Source organism: Patiria miniata, unplaced genomic scaffold (assembly GCF_015706575.1).
Source record: "Patiria miniata isolate m_02_andy unplaced genomic scaffold, ASM1570657v1 HiC_scaffold_20, whole genome shotgun sequence".
NCBI classification, from domain to species: Eukaryota; Metazoa; Echinodermata; class Asteroidea; order Valvatida; family Asterinidae; genus Patiria; species Patiria miniata.
In genome coordinates, this window is record NW_024037059.1 from 9,749,452 (window position 1) to 9,767,796 (window position 18,345).

Below are 18,345 nucleotides of genomic sequence, written 5' to 3' on the forward strand. Positions count from 1 at the left end.
TTTGCGTACGTCATTTATTTGACAGACTTGTAAAATATGACGCGAACGTCAGTCACGTTTTGACGGATAGTAATATCGAGCGTCATTTTGACGGAAAAAATCAAAATGCCATCTCTGGGTTTCTTTAAACCGAGGGAGAGGTTTAGTGTGTTTGTTTTAAGAGTAAAAAAAATGTGATTTTGATCAAATTTCAAGATATATTTCAGCTCTTGAATGGCATTTACTTCGTAAACCATTTGTTTTAGGGGAAATAATTTACCCCAAATTTTATCTTAAAAAAATCAAAGTTTTAAGTGCAGTTTTAGGCGTACGTTATCGGAACTGTATTATTATTTGGGTACGCCTAGAGGTTTATGAATATTTCTCAATGGATGCATCTGAAACTGACTTACATTTTTGTCAATTAAATTTTGTAGCTTGAATATATAATTATGTACCAGGTTGTAATTGGAAAGTGTCCGGAAATCGGGCAAAACTGTATATACGGCGAAACGAATTTCACAGCTTTTAATTGGGTGTGCCATGGTGTTTGAAAGTTAGAAAATAATGCCAAAATAAAACACTTTTAACAAAAGTCTCATTTGCACGCATTCATTATGAATTGTTATTAAATATTTGGTTTTTTTTATTGTTCACGCTCGTCTTTTTTTTTTTTAGATCCATCTCCATCTACCACAGCTGCACCCCACCTTTCATAGCCTCACTTCATTCAAAAGCTGCACTGCACTAACACCATCCCAATCCCATATCCAAAATCATCTGCTTACTAACCACCCGTAATACTTACCTTCATCTTCAAACATGAGCAAGGCAACATACTATCGAAACAAACTGAAACATAACAATCCCCCAAAATATGAGGAATACCTTCAATCGCAAGCGAAGGCTGCCAAGCAACGTAGGGACAAATTTAAAGAAGATTTAGCGAAACGAAAACCGTCTGTAGCTGCGCTCGAACAACTAAAAAGAAAACGCGAACAAGGGCGAGCGAGGCAAAAGAAGTACATGGAGAAGAAGAAAAATAATCAAAACAAGAATCCACCTAAAGTGAAAATAAATTTCAGGAAACCACGTGACATGGACAGAACACCAGCCCCAACAACAGCGCCAACAACAGGAACAAGAGCGGCCACAGAAGCAAAACAAGCCTACTGGCGAGAGAGAAAACAAGCAGAGAGAGAAAGGCTCAAAGAAAGGCCGCAAAAACTAAGAAGAATCAAGGAAAAGGATAGAAACCGGAAAAGACAAAAACGAGCAGAGTTTCTGAGAAAAGAACAAGAACGGCAACAGAAACAGAACACTGAACGTCAAGGCTACCAGTCACTCAAAACTCTCAGAAATCACACAACAAAGGCGCGAAAGGCTCTCCCCAAATCACCTGAAAAATTTGCATCAGTTGTCTGCGGACTAGTCAAAAACTCCTCACCGCGAAAAAAGAAGGCTCTCAAAAACAAGGGACTGACCGAAGCAACGACATTCAGTCCCAAAATAAAGGAAATAGCGGAAAAAATAAAGCAAAACAAAGGGGGCAGGGAAGCTTTAAAGCATTTCGCCTGTGCTTCAATCAAATTCGCAACCAAAGTACAAATTAGCAAACATTTAAAGCTAAACTCCGGAACAATCCGAAGAGCGATACACACCAGTGGAAATCGACGACATGTGGGACGTGGGAAGATGTCAGTTCATCTGCGACAGAAGATAACATCGTTTTATCTTCGGGAAGATATTTCTAGGCAATTACCACTAAAGAGGTACGCAACCAAACACGGTCCTGGACATGTCTTGCAAATGTCACTGACAGCCGCCCACCGAATGTTTCAAAAAGAGTATCCCGACTCGAGAGTGAGCTACTCCAAGTTCACCTTCTTACGACCCAAGAATGTTCGTCTGCTGTCAAAGGTTCACCACGAAGTGTGTACTTGCGTTTATTGCATGAACATTAAGTACAAGCTGATGGTTGTTAACAGAGTCATCAACACAACAAAGTCAACAAGTGGAGTCGTGAAGATAGCTGATGAGTACGAGTTTGTCAACAAGTTGTTGTGTCCGGTTTCAGATTCTCAGAGATTTCAAAATGAGGAGTGCGTGTTTGGTACTTGTGACAAATGTGGCAATTTGGGTGACACCATACGAAAGATGTACGAGCCTGTCATCAAAGAAGCAAGGGGAACGTGGAATTGGCTCCATTGGGAAAGAGTGGAGGTCATAGAAGGAAAACCACGCCGTGTGCTTAAAACCAAGCAAGGGTCGATGGGCGACGTTCTTGAGGAACTAATAAACGATGCTGAGAGGCCTGTTCAAGGTGTTTCGTTTGTAAAGCACATTGTCACGGCAAGATGGCAGCACCGGCAGTACTCGAACTTGAAAGAACACCTCCCTGAAAATTGGGCGATGATGGTTATGGACTTTGGGCAAAACAGGAAGGTATTCTACCAGGATGAGATCAAGGCTGCATACTACGGACAGATGCAGATAACGATGCACCCAGTCGTTATGTATTATCGACAAAATGGCACTCTCGTTCGGGACTCTATGATCTTTCTCTCAGACGATATCCGCCATGATTACCACGCAGTTGAACACTACCTGAACATGGCCTCGCAACACCTCGCAAGCAACATGCAACAAGTAGACAAAGAAGTGCTCTGGAGTGACGGGTGCCAAAGTCAATATAAAGGGAAAGGTACTTTTGCCGATCTAAGCTTGTCGTCAGATGCCAGAGAACGCAACTACTTTGGATCCGAACATGGAAAGGGAGAGGGCGATGGAGAAATTGGGGTGGTAAATCGAGCAGTTGATCAAGCTATTTTGGGGCGCAAAGTTGTGATTAATTCAGCTAAGGATATGTGGGGGTGGTGTTGTGCAAATTTGGCCAGTGATTCGATGTATTCAAAACGGTCCTTTGTGTACGTGGCAAAGGATGAAATTAGCAGAGAGAGACCCGAAACCGATGTCACCACACTCAAGGGATCTCGTGGATACCATCAGATTCAGGTTGCTGCCCCCTATAAGCTCAAGGTGCGCCGATTGTCCTGCTTTTGCTTCCCGTGCCTTCTCAACAACAACGAAATGTGTACGAACGCGACTTACACTGGAGGCAAGTTCGAGATAAAGCAGTTGAGCCTAAAAGCAATCAGAAATGTACACGCGAGGAACAGAAAAGGTGAGTGAGCTTTTATTTTGTATTACTTTAAACATTTTTTTCTCCGTGACATATTTCTTTTCTTTATTACCCTTGTACTTCTCTTCTTTATTAATTTAAGTGTATTAATAATGTTGTTGCAGGAGTGTCGAAAGCAGCGACTGAACTAAATGACGCGTCCGTAGGATCAGAGCCGGAGAGTGTAAATGAACCGCAATCGGCTCCAATTCGTCAGTCTTCTCGGAGTGCCTCTCCTGTACCCCCGCCTTCGGGTAATACTTGCCTTCGTTTTGCGTCCTCCTGCAATGTTTTTGTATTCCTCTTTTAAAGTTTAATCAGGCGACTTACCTTGTCTATTGTTACATCAGATCCAGCCTCCATTCGACCGAATGCCATAGAATGTGGTCACTTTGTTGCTGTTAAATTACACGGGAAGCGAGGTACATCTGACTGGTACTTAGCGAAGGTAGGCCATAGTAAGCATTTCAAAAATAAACAAACATGTAAGACAATACTTTTAAGCGCATTATATTTTTTTCGCAAAGACTGCTGACTTTCGATTTTTATTTTTTTTCTTACAGGTGATGGATGTCACAGAGACGGCAATGTGTCTATCGTATCTCTCAAAGTCAGGCTCCTACTACGTATGGCCCGACAATGAAGATACGTCATGGCAGAACCGCTGTGATTATCTTTGTCATGTTGACCCACAATGGACGGTTATAGGAAGCAGAATCAAGATGACCCTTACATCAGAGGATCGCAATCGTTGTATTAATACGTTTAATGTTTCAAATCAACTGTGAGTTTGGTCGAGCATCGATAAACAGTCAAATGAATCTAGCGTGTTCAGTAACAGTGACATAGAAAGCCCCTTAGTTGTAGTGGTATATGCTTAGGCCATATAAAACGAAATGCCGTTATTCAGTGAATATTAAGTGAATTTATAAATTGACACTTCGATAAATTCGTCACCGTCACCACGAAGTGACACTAACATCAACAAATCAATATTTTACGTTTTCGATTTTTTTCCTGATTTGTGATTAATTACACATAATCTATCACCTCAAGAAGTTACTAAACACATAGTTAATTAGTTTTGTCAAAACATTAATTAACATTAATGAGCGTTTGCAACTTAATAGGTCAAAACCAGAAAATGCGTTTTCACGAAGTGAACCATACCATTCTTTTGCATGTAAACTGCTTGCACACTAAAAACGGGTTTTGCGTTTTCACGAAGTAACACAAATGTCACGTGATACGCGCGACTCACTTCTGGCGTCATCACGAAGTAGCGCTAACCCATTAGCTAATACACATGGTTAGCCTCACTTCGTGAAAACTCGAACAGCGCGTATTCTGATTTTAGAGTTTTTACGAAGTGACGTTAAGGTTAATTAGTTGATAACTCATTAATATTATTTGTTTTCAATAAAAATCATACATGAACGTGACATTCAAGATCCCAGCTTTCAGACAATGTAAAAAAATATGAATTTGGAGGCTACGATGTTCAGATCACCGTTTCAAAACATCACCAACTTAAATCGCTTGTATCTCGAAACACACATTTTCCACTTCGCGGGGGTTAAGGTCACTTCGTGGTGTCGGTGACGAATTGTTACTTCAAGTGTTAAATGTTTGAATGTTTCGCAATATTCTTAAAATCCGGTTCATTGTGGACGTGAACGGAAGCGGAAATTGTCGCCTCCAATGTCCATGGTTACGTGATCGCATGAAGTACAAACCGGACTTTGCAGTTTGTTGCTATTAAAATTATTGCTGATTATTGTTGTTTAATTATTAGTATCGTTTCGGTTTTGCGGTAACACCATGTGGTAATAACTACTGCTTAGAAGATATTAGTTCTGAGAAGAACTTGTCCTGCTTATTATCAACTTGCTAAGTAGTTTTTGTTCTGTTTAGAACAGTCCTGCTGTAAGTTCTAAAAGAACTTGTCTTTGGTCTCAACGTTTCGACTAGCCTGCTCTAGTCATCGTCAGGAGACTGTTCTAAACAGAACAAAAACTACTTAGCAAGTTGATAATAAGCAGGACAAGTTCTTCTCAGAACTAATATCTTCTAAGCAGTAGTTATTACCACATGGTGTTACCGCAAAACCGAAACGATACCGATACCCCACCATGCAAAGCCTCAAATCTTATATCAGTATGTTTAATTATTGTTGCTGTTACTTCAAACAGCAGAATTGCTGTGATGGTCTGCTCCCTTTCAAGCATTTCAATTATCATGATAAGTCTTGTTCATACTTCATGCAAACGTGAGTGCCAAGTGAACTTAGCGGTGATTTAATTGCTTGTGGGATGACTTTCTAAAGTTGAAATGTGTTCAAATTTACATTTTCGCAAATCTTAACAATTTCTTTACTCGATTTGCTTCGTATTTTTGAAGAACATGGCAGGTGACTAGGTAATCTGCAAGTGTTCTTTTCATTTGCGAAAATCTACACCATGGTAGGGGTGTTGAAGCATAGGAAAATATCACGCAATTTCTGCATTTGATAAATTATTCCAAATTTAGTGGATTTGATATTGATAAAATTATTGTTGCTCAGCCTCGTGAAGATGCCGTACAATGCGACCCACCACTGCTGCCAGTTCGCCAACCTGCAGAATTCTTGTGATGACCTGACCCGCTTCCCACTGCAAACATGATTATTATTTCACGATATGTCATGTCCTTACTTCACGCAAACGGGAATGCCCAGCCAGCCAGTGAAGTTTTACGGCAGATTGATTTCGCGGCGAATGACGGATTTGCTCTTGTTTGAATAACGTTTCATTTTGCGCAAGTTTCCATTATGACGTCTTCACGGTTAGCTCGCATTCGTATGCGTTTGCGTGAAGTATCAACAACCCTTTTAATTGCATAATGGTAAGTCATTACCCTTTATTCACCCCAATCAAATTCAATGGACGTTTCCCACCAGGTTCCAACCTTCTCACGGATAATGCGTTGTCGTCAAAGTTGCTTGATAGAAATAGCATGACGTGTGCGAGCCGCGCTAACTAATATTTAGAGACGAGTGCACAGGATTGCAAGATAGAGATTTTTCTTCCCGAGTTTTCCTAACTTTTTATCTCCGTTAATACAGCTGAGTGAGCTGACTACACAATTTAATATGATCACTTTGCGCCTAAAACTACTTGTTCACCCGCAAAGAACGACGTGACAGCAATTCTCGAACGTCATGCTAATTCCGTCAACTAAAAACTTATCTGGTTAGTTCAGCCGTTGATCCTCCGATCGTCAATTTTTCTTCTTCACAAAAACTGTGCAAAAAACACGTGACTTGCAGGGTACCAGTCGATAACAAAAATCTACAGTATTCGATGCCCGGGACCAATTCTGGGTTGGGGTGTGCGTGTCATTATTAATTTCTGTGGGGTGCAGGTGGAACTGTCGTAAACCTGACTGTATGAACTCTGGAATTGTACTTTGTGACGTTCATTATTCTGTTTTCTGCAATGAACATCGTTTGGAATATGTAACATCCTTTGTCAAGCCGACTGTGCGTCAAAATGAAAACGATTCTCGAACGTCATTCAAAGTCCGTCCAAATTATCGAACGTCATCAAAATTCCGTCAATTCTGACGTTCGAAACTACTATGTTTCAGAATATGAATCTTTTTAATAGAGCATGCTAAATGGATTCTTTTACACAAATGCAATGTACGTTGGCCGAAAAACATGTAAGGTGAATCGTTTTCGAATTGTGCCAATATTAAATAAAAACAAGGCAGTTTTTGCCTTGATTTTCTGTCAAAATTATGTGTTTCTTTGTCGAACTGAATTTCTGCATGGGTCTTGTTTTCTGTGATTTCATTAATTTTATATGAAAGTCTACTTATGGGCACGTGATTCAAAAAAACATTTTTGTCTCTAAGCCCTTACCTTGACAACTTTTACATAAAGATACAAACTGCCTTGATTTTTACTGGTAATTACTATACTTACCAAAACGATAATAAAAAGCGAACTTCTGCCTAAACTATCCCTACATGTGCATTTTTATGAACTTCAAGATGTATGTCATGATGTCGGTTGTTTTGAAACATCTGAAATTAATTTTTGAAAAATGCAATGACAGGTTGTTAAATGCTCTATATTTTGAAGAACCTGCCATATGCTCAGCTATCACAGTGTAAATGTTCTACATGTAAGCACTGTATCACTATATCAGTACAAATATTCATCTAAATCTGCAATGGTGAACTATATGTATTTCACATCAGCTTACAAGAATATCGTCAAATATTGAAATATAGTTATCTCACTGTCTTGCTTTAAACAAGTATCCAGCAATATATATTGCCCAGGTGTACGTACCCAAAATAATTATGGTGTAATACAGTTTAGGATATGAGCTATAGAGTTAAATCTCAAGTATGAGTTATGAGCTTAATTATGATATGAGTAAAATGTACTGAGCAAAATGTAGTCTGAGTTAATTATGAGTAAATATCTGAGTTATGAGCACCGTGCAGACCTGCTCTCTCCACTTATAAGAGTCAACCTGTGTAAACAACACACAGAGCGAATACATAAATAGTCGTTGAGACCATACATGAAACGACCGTATGCTTCACGTGAAAGTCACACGATTAATCTTCACACAAAACTTCACACACAGTTTCCCGAAAGTGCTACACAGAAAACTTGTCAAAAATGACAGATTCTGATTTTGGTCTGAGCCTACACTCGGTCCACATGTGCTATGAACCTGCATTCATAAACATGGTTAGCTCAAAATAAGATATTTCGGTGAATGAAATGTGCAAAATAAGTGAGATTTGCAGAGAAAGTGGAACTTACTTCTTTATAAAGGGAATTCCAGCAAGAGAGAGGACGGTTTCATGTAGTGTGCCGAAGCACGTCGCGTAAGATTACAGTACTGGGCCTACATATCCGGCATAATATAACAATTTACAAACATTGTTTCGCTATTATTATGACAGGAATATTCAAAGGTAATGATCATGATTAATTACAAATATTGATTATGTCTAATAATTTGTATGGAGATAGATCAATTACATTTATGGGCTTATTTTACCTAAGCACATGCACGGCATGGTAGCAGTGATGTGGTTACATGCACAATGTTGCACACGGCACGCTGTAAACGATAAACAACAGACTTGTCTCAAGGCGGAGTGAAGTCTTGTTTCAAGTCGGATCGCCACATTACATAAACATATTCATAACTTAACTGGGCAGTGTTTAATGAAAAACTTGCCTGCCCGACCACTCTGCGTTTGTAATTCAACAAACGCAAACCTCTTATTGTTATTGTTAGAATTTACTGGGTTTTTTTTATTGTTCTCCTCAGCAACTTCATTTCCAGAACTGTTTGTCAAAATGAAAACATATGAACTTCAACTGTCAAAACATGAATGCACAACCCACTGGAGATGTTTTTTTGTGTGTGATTACATCATTATGACGTCATCATGGGTCACGTGACGTCACTTCCAAAAACAATAAATTTAATCTTTGAAATTCAATATAAAATCTCTAGTGAGAGACCGGGAATCGACATGATAATACATGATCTTCATTTTATCATGTGCGTGTCAAATCACGTAACCCTTCCTTTCGGTCGAAACCGGAAGTGCCTAATTATTTGAAAGTGGAAAAAGATATGAACTTGCTTTGAATAATGTTAGTGTCTGGCTGGGATGACCTTTCCAAAAAAATGTGATGCCATGAAGTGTTTGAGCGCCCTCTAGCGGCAGGTTAAAAAAATGTCAAAAACGCATTTTCAGTTGATGTCTGTGGTGAAATTTGCGGTAATCGCTTCAAAATTTAATATATATGATGTCCTTAATGCAAACAAGACCGGTGCGCAAAAAAAAAATTGATTACATCATCAGACCGGAAGTTAGAATGCAAAGACCTCTTTTCCTTTGAAAATTCCTGGAAAATCAACCCTGACAGATTTAATCTTGATTTGTTCTTCAAATGACAATTTAATAATAGGTCTAAAACTTCCCCAGGTTTCATTACGATAAGCTAATTAGAAGATGCCCTGCAGCCCCTTTGAAATTCGAAGTTGACAACGCATACGCCTTGGAAGGTTCATGAATGCCATGTACATTGTACGGTATGGCGTGTGTACAGCAAATGGGGGATGATTGCGAACAAAAGGGGTTTCCCCCGGTTCCCCAAGTGTCTGGTTTTACGACTGTTTTATGTTAATTATTGAGCCACGTGTAATGGCTGTTTGATAGACCAATGTATTTTAAGTGTTTAGCAGTGTATTGTATACATTTACATGACAACTTCTTAATGGAAGCACATTTTTTACTTTGGATGACGTCATATGAAATTCTGAGATTGGGCCCGCAATCAGGCACTTTTTTTTTTAATTGGGCGCTTTTTTTTCTAAAAACATGCGCATGGGGTAAAGAGTGTATGATGAGCAATTTTTTGTATTGCACAAATGGTGTACGACCTTTACTTTTAGAGATATGAGCTATTTAATGGGTTTTTGTAGCTATTGTACTCGATAAGTTTACACTACAGCAGCATACGCGTGCAGATCCTCACCTAACTCTTTTTAATTATTGTCTGTATAATTACTACAAACCGTATTGTTAAACCCTTAACCGTATTGTTCAACCCTTAACCCTCAACATCAATATCAACATCAACAATGAACAATCAACATTAACATCAACAATCAACAATCAACATCAACATCAACATCAACAATCGAAATCAACAATCGACATCAACAATCATCAACAATCAACATCAATAATCATTAATCAACATCAACAATCAACTATCAACCTTAACAACCAACATCAATAAACAACAATCAAAAACATCATCAATCAACAATCAACATCAACAATCACCATAAACTTAATCAACAATCGACATCAATAACCAACATCAGCAATCAACATCAACGTTCAACAATCAACATCACCAATCAACAATCAACATCAATAATCATTAATCAACATCAACATTCAACTGTCCACAATCAACATCAACAAGGAACAATCAACAACAACTTCAACATCAACAATCAACAACAACTTCAACATCAACAATCAACATCAACTCAACATCAACAATCATCATGAACTAATCAACAATCAGCAATAAACATCAACAATCAAAAATCAACAATCAACATCAATAACCAACATCAACAATCAACATCAACAATCAACATCAACAATCAAAATCAAGAATCAACATCAACAATGGACATCAATAATCAACATCAACAATCAACATCAACAATCAACAACAACAATCAACAATTAACAATGTGAAAAAGCCAAACCTCTAGCCCAACACTGTGTGTTTGTTGCTTCAAACTCTAGTTATGCTTGTCTCTGACGTTATGGGGCTGATAAATTGCTGCAAACACGATGGGATTAAACAGCCGCGGAAGACGTTGGGGCTGCAATTTAAGCCAGACTGACTAGACATTCTCTTCAGCTAAATTCTTGAACACCAAGAATGGAATTTTCGCATGTACATAGCACACAATTCCTTCACCTGATGTACATGTATGGTCTCTATGTCTTATTGGAGGGTGATAGTGGTCTAACCATGAAACGCTATCTGAAACATTGGTAGGACACCATGATTCTGTTACGACACACATCGACCTTATGTTCAGTTAATGTTACACTCAAAATCAAATTTCGGATAAATCTGCACTTTAGAATTTACATATTTACCTGCGAAGGACACACATAGTTACTTCGTGAATGGTCTTCTAATGATAATTGACCCTCAAAACATTAGTTAACACCTTACTTGTGTAGTCATGTGCTATATTGTCCGAGATATGCTAAAAACATGATTTTTCGGTACTAGCGGCACTACTTTGCATATTCCTATGCCACAGACACATGTGGTCACTTCCAGAATAGTTTTATTGTGATCTCTGACCTTAAAAACATGGGTTTAGACACCTAATTCGTTCAGTTTTCCGCAATATTGATAAGATATAGTGAAAAATAGATTTTTCGGTAATGGCGGCACTAATTCGCATAAAAAAAACAATACGTGGGACATTTTTTGATTTTTTTAACATAGCAAATCATTTTCTACGCATTTTTTTCTGATCTACAGACGTTGATTAGAAGTTGATTTCCGAGGGTGCACAATACCCCCTTCTACCCACCCAACTATTTAATTTGTCAGACTTACGAGAGGGTGCTGCCACAGAGGGCACCACTTCTATCCAAGTTATTGGTATTCACTTACCGTTTTTGACTGATGACGTCATCAAAACAGAAATAACTTTTTTGTGTACATAGAATGATTACTAAAATTTATCACACCGTTAAAGATACATTTTTGTAACAAAATAATTGATTGTACTGGAAGGGATTTATTTTCGTGATCCTTTGTTCTTACATAAACATATATTCCTAACTTAACTGGGCAGTGTATAATGAAAAGGCTGTCCGCCCGACCACTCTGCGTTTGTAACTCAACAAACGTGAACCTCTAGTTAGAATTGTTCTGATATACCTTCTTTGTTTTTTTGTTTTTTCTGGACAATATTTCTCCGTGGGTCTTCTGCTAAACAGTATATATGAACTTGTAACTTTCAACATGTATCAACCCTCATCATGAGTGGTGCATATTACTCTGACATCTTGATGACGTCATCGGGTGTCAAATTACAAGCGATTTTCGTTGAAAAAATTGCCATCTTCTTTCACCTTTAACTCTTGAACAAAACGATCAATTACGTTCACACCTTGTAATCAGATGAATTGATAAACATTTTTTGTTTCTTTACTTCCGGGTCTACAGGAAGTTAGGTAAATTCAAAATGAAGACATTAAAACAAAGTAAAATTTCTTCTGAATGATTTACAGTATGATCATAAAACCTAGGGTGAACTTGTACCGTGTTATGAAGATAGCTTTTTTTTTTTAAGTCATAATAACGTCATCAGGTAGCAAATTTAAAGCGATTTAAGGGCAAATTTTGACAAAATAGTTTGCGCTGTTTGTTTTTCGTGATGGTGTAGACTATGCTGTGAGAAACATTTCTTTACTTCCGGTGTTACCAGAGGTGCAATAAAAACTGAATAAAACTCAAAAGCTGAAGCATTTCACTGCACACATAAATTATGAAAGTGTTTAGTGAGGAATGCCAGTCACAAAAAAAGTGTGGTGACGCCATCATCCGATAAGGAGCCCCCTAGCGGCACATACAATAGAGTTTGCTTTCTTTAATTTTACAAACATCTATTCAAATTTTTCCAAATTGCCACTTGATAGACATTTTGTCATTAAATAATCAGATGCTTTATTCTCAGATTTTTTTCTGGTAGGTGTTAATTTATTCATAGGTGATATAAGTCCTGGGAAACTGCCACACACAGACTCACATTTGTGTATCAAACATGAGATTAATATCTGCTGCATGCAGTTCATAATAAGTGCTTAGCTGTGACGGAGTGTCATGGCCTAGCGATTAAGAGCACCGGTGTTTCAGAGGCAACGGTGGCGTGGGTTCGAGCCCAGGCACGGACACTTGTGCCCTTAAGCAAGGCCCTTAACCATTATTGCTTCGTCCTTCGGATGGGACGTAAAGCCGGAGGTCCTGTGTGTTGCAATGCAGGTAAAAGAACCCAGTAACACTTATCGCTAAGAGAAGGGGGTTTGCCCTGGTGTTTCTGGCCTCCTAGTTATACTCCCTTGTGGAAGTCCTATAGGAGAAGAACCAACCAACTTAATACCAAGTACCATACAATTTACTCATGATCTTTGCCTTTGAAGACTCATTGTAGCATTGCTCTATTTGTAGAAACACTGTACAAGCATGCCTATAATGTTCATGTGTAAAGGGTTTACTGCACAAAATGCCATTGCAGACTTGGATCCTGAGCTGATCATGGTCAGCCAATCAGTGGTTGTGTTGGCAAACGTTTTCATGAATATGCATTACCATGTAGTATGACATGCTCAGGTCTACTGTACTTGTGGGTTATGTATGAAAGTGTGTGTAAAGTTTCCCTTCACAAAGAGGACATTGCACTTTTGAGGCCTACCCTAGAAACCCCTTTTTCTTCAAGGTAGGGTTTGCCTACTTATTTGGTGACAGTACAATGTGAAGGCCTGTGTGTGTGGTTGAGTACAGGTTTTTCTTGCACAGGGGCATTGTGAATTTGGTGGAAAATAGCAGATTTTGCAAAATACAAGCTCCTTTGGTGGGAAACTTGTTCATGTCCTGAAAGTACTTTTTAACAGCTTTCTGCCAATGCATATACTGGTAGGTACATTATTTGGATTGGATTTCTTACCCAAAAATTCTTTTTACTTTTTGTGAAAAGGATCCAAGGCATAATGTATGTATATTGTTCAGCCAATCAGATCAAAAAGTTTTGACCAATTAGAACTTGTGTTTCATAAAACTTTCAGCCAATGGGGCATGCTCTTATGCAGTTGGCTGGTTTAGTGGGAAAAGAAGGTGCAAATTTGGGCTCACATGGGGTTAAAATAATTTTGAAATTTTTGCTGAGGCCTACAGCTTTGAGACTGGTGCAACAGCTAGCTCTGTGGATTTTGTTTCCATCTTTGCCATTTTGAATTTACTGGAGACTTCATTCAAGGATTTGTTACTGAATGACATCTTTTGCCCAGTGAAAGGCTGTACTTTCTAGCTGTAGTAGGCCTAGAAATTTGTGGCAGGCCTAGGCTCTATTTGGGAATATGTAGGCCTATCATTAAGGCCTGCCTCACCAGCTGATATTACACCAGACTTTTTGTGCCAAGGACCTGAAAGCGAAGCCGACTTGCTTCATCTGACTATTGTTCGGAGAATTTGTTGCTTCAGGGATCTCCTTCCTGAGTCATCACTTCTTTCTTGGATTCTGATTGTGCAGTTCGAACTTTGCCTTCACTAGTCTAACTCGCCTTGGCAGTAAATTTCAGTACTTATCAGCTTATTGTGCTGAGGATCTGCTAGTGCTACAGATTTCATTGCTGGCCTTTGTTGGTACATCTTTACTGGACTTTGGTACAATGAATCAGTTGCATGTCAGATCAGTAGCTGAGTGATGCATCAATATTTCCTTGGGCGGTACTTCTGGAGCATTCATCTTTAATACATGTCTTAATGACGGCCAACAGTAGCAAATTGACTGCAGATGGTGTCCGCTATCACCTTATGGTTCTGTGTATCGACGTCGGGGACAAAGATGTTGTTTGTACCGGAAGTTTGGCCAGACATCACCCGAATGTGCCTGCACCATTCAGCTGGAGATGTTTTCTTCAAGTGTTGTACTCTATTGACGTAGGTAGTTTCTTTCCAGTGCGAATTGCTCTAATCACCTTGTTCTTCAGCTGATGCCAAAGAAGTCTGTGCTTCTTGCTGTGAAAGCTTTCTGTCTTTGAGCGATGAGCAATTTAATTTGTGGGGTCATCCACTGTCAGTCGCGCTTATGTGACTTAGCAGCTCGCAGTGGGAAGTACAGATCAACGGATTGTTGGATGGTTCCATAGAAGGCAGAACATTTGGTTTGGGTATTGGGAGCTTCGTACTCTTCTGGCCACCTGTGATTGGAGATCCAGTATCCATACTCGCGTATGTTACTGTCTGGCATAAGACGTACCAGATACCGCGATGTGGAGTTTTCTCACTTTACCGAGGCCTTTGGTTGCAGGAGAACACAGTTGTGGTCGCTCAGGCTGATGGGTGGTAAGATCACAACAGGGTGGTATTTCTGCGAAACGTTAGTGAAAACTTTGTCCAAGATGGCATCACAGCGTGTCGGTCGATCGACAACCTGGGCAAATGTTCTTGAAAATATGTTGTTGGTCTCAGAACGGTTGAAATCGCCCATAATAAAAACTCCAGTGTCAGTTTGTTGGGACAGTATGTTGTCTATGGTGGAGCTCATATGGTCGATCATTTTCGGTGCAATCGGACTTTGAGGAGGATAATATATGACACCGATAATGATTTCACAGTCATGGAAGGCGATTCGGACGCAGAGACACCCACAGTGCCTTGATATTATCTGGAACATTGACATCGTCGAGCAACCTGCCATTCTCTTTGGCGTATAATGCCACGGCCCCACCACGTCAATCTTGTCGTGGTCTGAAAAAAAGGTCGTAGCCATGTATTTTATTCAGGTCAACTTGCTGGTCGGCAGTGAACCATGTCTCTGTTATTGTGGCAACATCCACGTTGTTGTTGTCTAAGATTGCACTCAGCTCGTCATTTCTATTGTTCAGTGAGCGGGGAATACATAATACCAAAGACGGCATTTGTAACTATTTTTCATTGTTAGTTTCTGCCCTTTCTACGGGAACAAGGTTTTATTATACAGGCTGAGCGAATGCCAAAGGGTGTAATGGCGGCCCTCCTTTGTCTCACAATAGTCTGTATGGGTCATTGTTTCTTTGCACCTCCACGACATCCCCGCTTAGTAGTTTTAGCGATCAGTAATTCCTTTAGCAAATTCCAAATCTCAACACATATTGGTGCTATGACTAGATTCTGTCGAAGATCATACAGGGCTTGTATCGAATACATCACTTGCATGGCACGAAAAAATACTCATTTACAATAAAATTTGGGCTTTGCTGCAGAATGGCTTTACGTGCATATGCATACATGTGCATATGCACTGGTGGTAGGTGCATGTTGCGTTAGGCCATACAAAAAAAGGTAGAAGAGGTAAGAAGTCAATAAATCAAATCAAACCACACGCCATCGTAAAATTCACCGTCCAGTATCCACAAGGGTTATGTACTATCCAATGCCCCTTGTCGATTGTCTGTTTTGAATGTTCAATAAACTGAGCTTTCTGTATCTTGTGTCATTATTTTAATCAATAAATTTATGTTTTCCATGTTCCACATGGACACCTGGGTAAAGACCAGCTGGAGAGTCCGCTGGACCTCAGCAGAACCATCGAGCCTACACCGCTTCATAAACGACCCTGGGGATATGTCCGATCAAGACCTCCCACGGAAGCAGTTGACGACCCTCAACCGTCTTAGGACTGGAGTCAGAAGCTGAGGACTGGCAGAGTGCACTTCCTGTAACTGCGGAGAACCAATCCAGACAGTAGACCACATCATCACCACCTGCCCAAACCACCGGCCGCAGCACGGTGAATGTGGCCTGATCGACCTGGACGACGACACACTGGCCTGGCTCGTCTCGACAGAGCTGCAGGTCAAAGGACAAACAACAGAAGACAGAAGAAGCGGGGGCATTTGCACGCCAGCTTGGGGTACGAGGTCTGGACCTCGTAGGCTTGGGAAGTGAATCCCTGGTAAGGGGTAGGCCAGATGTAACTAGACTAGAGGCTTTGTCTTAGCTTCACTTCGGCTTTATTTATCAGTTTAGATGAACAAAACAAACTCTCCGCACACCTGGGGGCTTCATTTGCAGCTTCAATCGTCCCAAAGTGGAAAAAGAACAGGCACCGTGGAACCCAACCGCACGATAGACTACATTACATATCAATGCGCGTTAGAATGCACAAATAATCATTATTTCAATAAGGTGAATTTGTAATCTAATCAATATTATGAAAAAGATTCCAACTAATTTGTTAATTGATGCTACATATTATTCCCACCCAAATGTGCAGAATAATATTAACCTCACAAAAGCTGTAAGAACTAGCTCCTTGCACAGGCCCGGGAACACTACATAAAAGTACGAAGTGAACCGGCAACTCCTGTTGCTATGCGACAAAGCGCTATATGATATTTACAGGAATATTATTATATAATTTTTCCAATCTTGTGCCGATTTTCTTGCTCCAAGACTAGGGTCAAGGGCATTTTATTACAAAAATACTTCTTTGTTTTCATTTTCCAACATGCACAATTTTTGTCCAACTCCCAATGATATGGTAATAAAAGCTTATTGTTCAAAAGTTTTCTAATTTAACCCAAAGACAATTTGATCTGAACAATATGGTTAATCATGACCGACAACTCCTGTTGCTATGCGACAAAGCGCAGGTGAAATAAACTGTAGAACGTATGAGCTACAAGGGGCAGATCCCCACATATAAATTACTGCATTTCGGTAGCGTTCCCCGACAACAAGGATAAACCGCCATCTTGGATTCCACTATATCCCACACATAAGAGGAAAAATGATATGAACAACTTGCCAATCAAATGACAGTTCAGCCCTTCAGATTCAAGATTCAAGATTTCAAGATTTTTCTCTCGCTAACGCTCGTCTGGTGTTTTGTTCACAACTGTTTGGTTTCCTCACAGGTTGCTACTTTCGTTCAGTCCAATAACCTGTCTGAACCACTCCAGTCTGCTTACCGACCTGCTCATAGTACTGAAACAGCACTTCTTACAGTTCATGATGCCTTTCTCAGAGCTATTGATGCACATCAGGCAGTTTTCCTCGTTATGATCGACTTGTCGGCTGCATTCGACACAGTCGATCACAACATTCTTTTACAGCGCCTCACAAACGACTTCGGTCTATATGGATCCGTCCACCAGTGGTTTCGCTCTTACTTGAGTGACAGAACGAGTCAGGTCTGTGTGAAGGATGCCCTCTCTTCTGAGGTTCAGCTTAAATATGGTGTTCCTCAGGGATCTGCCATCGGTCCACAAATCTTCACTTATTACTCCCACACCATCGGTCAAATTATTCGCCGTCACTCAATTCAGTACCACATATATGCTGATGACGTACAGTTGTTCTTAACTTTCAATCCTTCCCAGCCTGGAGATGCTGAATGTTCTCTGTTTCGTTTATCTCAGTGTGTCAGAGAACTTCAATCCTGGTTGGTCACAAACAAACTCAAGATGAATCCAGACAAGACAGAATTTTTCATCGCAGCCTCACCCACTCACTTCAAACGTCTCCAACACCTCACCTTCGATCTCAACGGCCGTGTAATTCATCCTTCCTTGTCAGTCAGAAACTTAGGAGTTGTTTTCGACCGATACATGAAGATGTCGGACCACATCACTCAACTCTGCCGATCCTTAAACTGGCATATCCGTAACCTCAGTCGGATCAGGAAGTTCCTTGACTTTAATGCCTGCCATAATGCAGTCCGCGCCTTATTTCTCTCGAAATTAGACTACGGCTGTTGCTTACTTAACGGTATCTCAAAGAAAGATCTTTCTCGTCTTCAACGGCTTCAAAACAGATGTGCTAGGCTCATTTTCCAGATGCC

At 39.9% G+C, this 18,345-nt stretch overlaps 1 protein-coding gene across 1 annotated transcript; it reads left to right on the plus strand.

Annotated features, from left to right (window-relative positions):
* Nucleotides 1–1,746: 1,746 nt before the first annotated feature.
* LOC119727354 lies at nucleotides 1,747–5,823 on the plus strand. Its single transcript, XM_038199215.1, has 5 exons — nucleotides 1,747–3,163; nucleotides 3,286–3,414; nucleotides 3,511–3,608; nucleotides 3,724–3,944; nucleotides 5,724–5,823. The coding sequence occupies exons 1-5, from the start codon at nucleotides 1,789–1,791 to the stop codon at nucleotides 5,821–5,823; spliced, it is 1,923 nt and encodes a 640-aa protein (XP_038055143.1). The 5' UTR covers nucleotides 1,747–1,788.
* Nucleotides 5,824–18,345: the final 12,522 nt, after the last annotated feature.

Excerpts from the sequence above, each read along its gene's own strand:
- LOC119727354 (XM_038199215.1), top strand. The coding sequence starts at position 1,789 with ATGTCACTGACAGCCGCCCACCGAATGTTTCAAAAAGAGTATCCCGAC. Across the intron at positions 3,164-3,285 it reads ACACGCGAGGAACAGAAAAG|GAGTGTCGAAAGCAGCGACT; the intron begins GTGAGTGAGCTT and ends ATGTTGTTGCAG. Across the intron at positions 3,609-3,723 it reads CTGACTGGTACTTAGCGAAG|GTGATGGATGTCACAGAGAC; the intron begins GTAGGCCATAGT and ends TTTTTCTTACAG.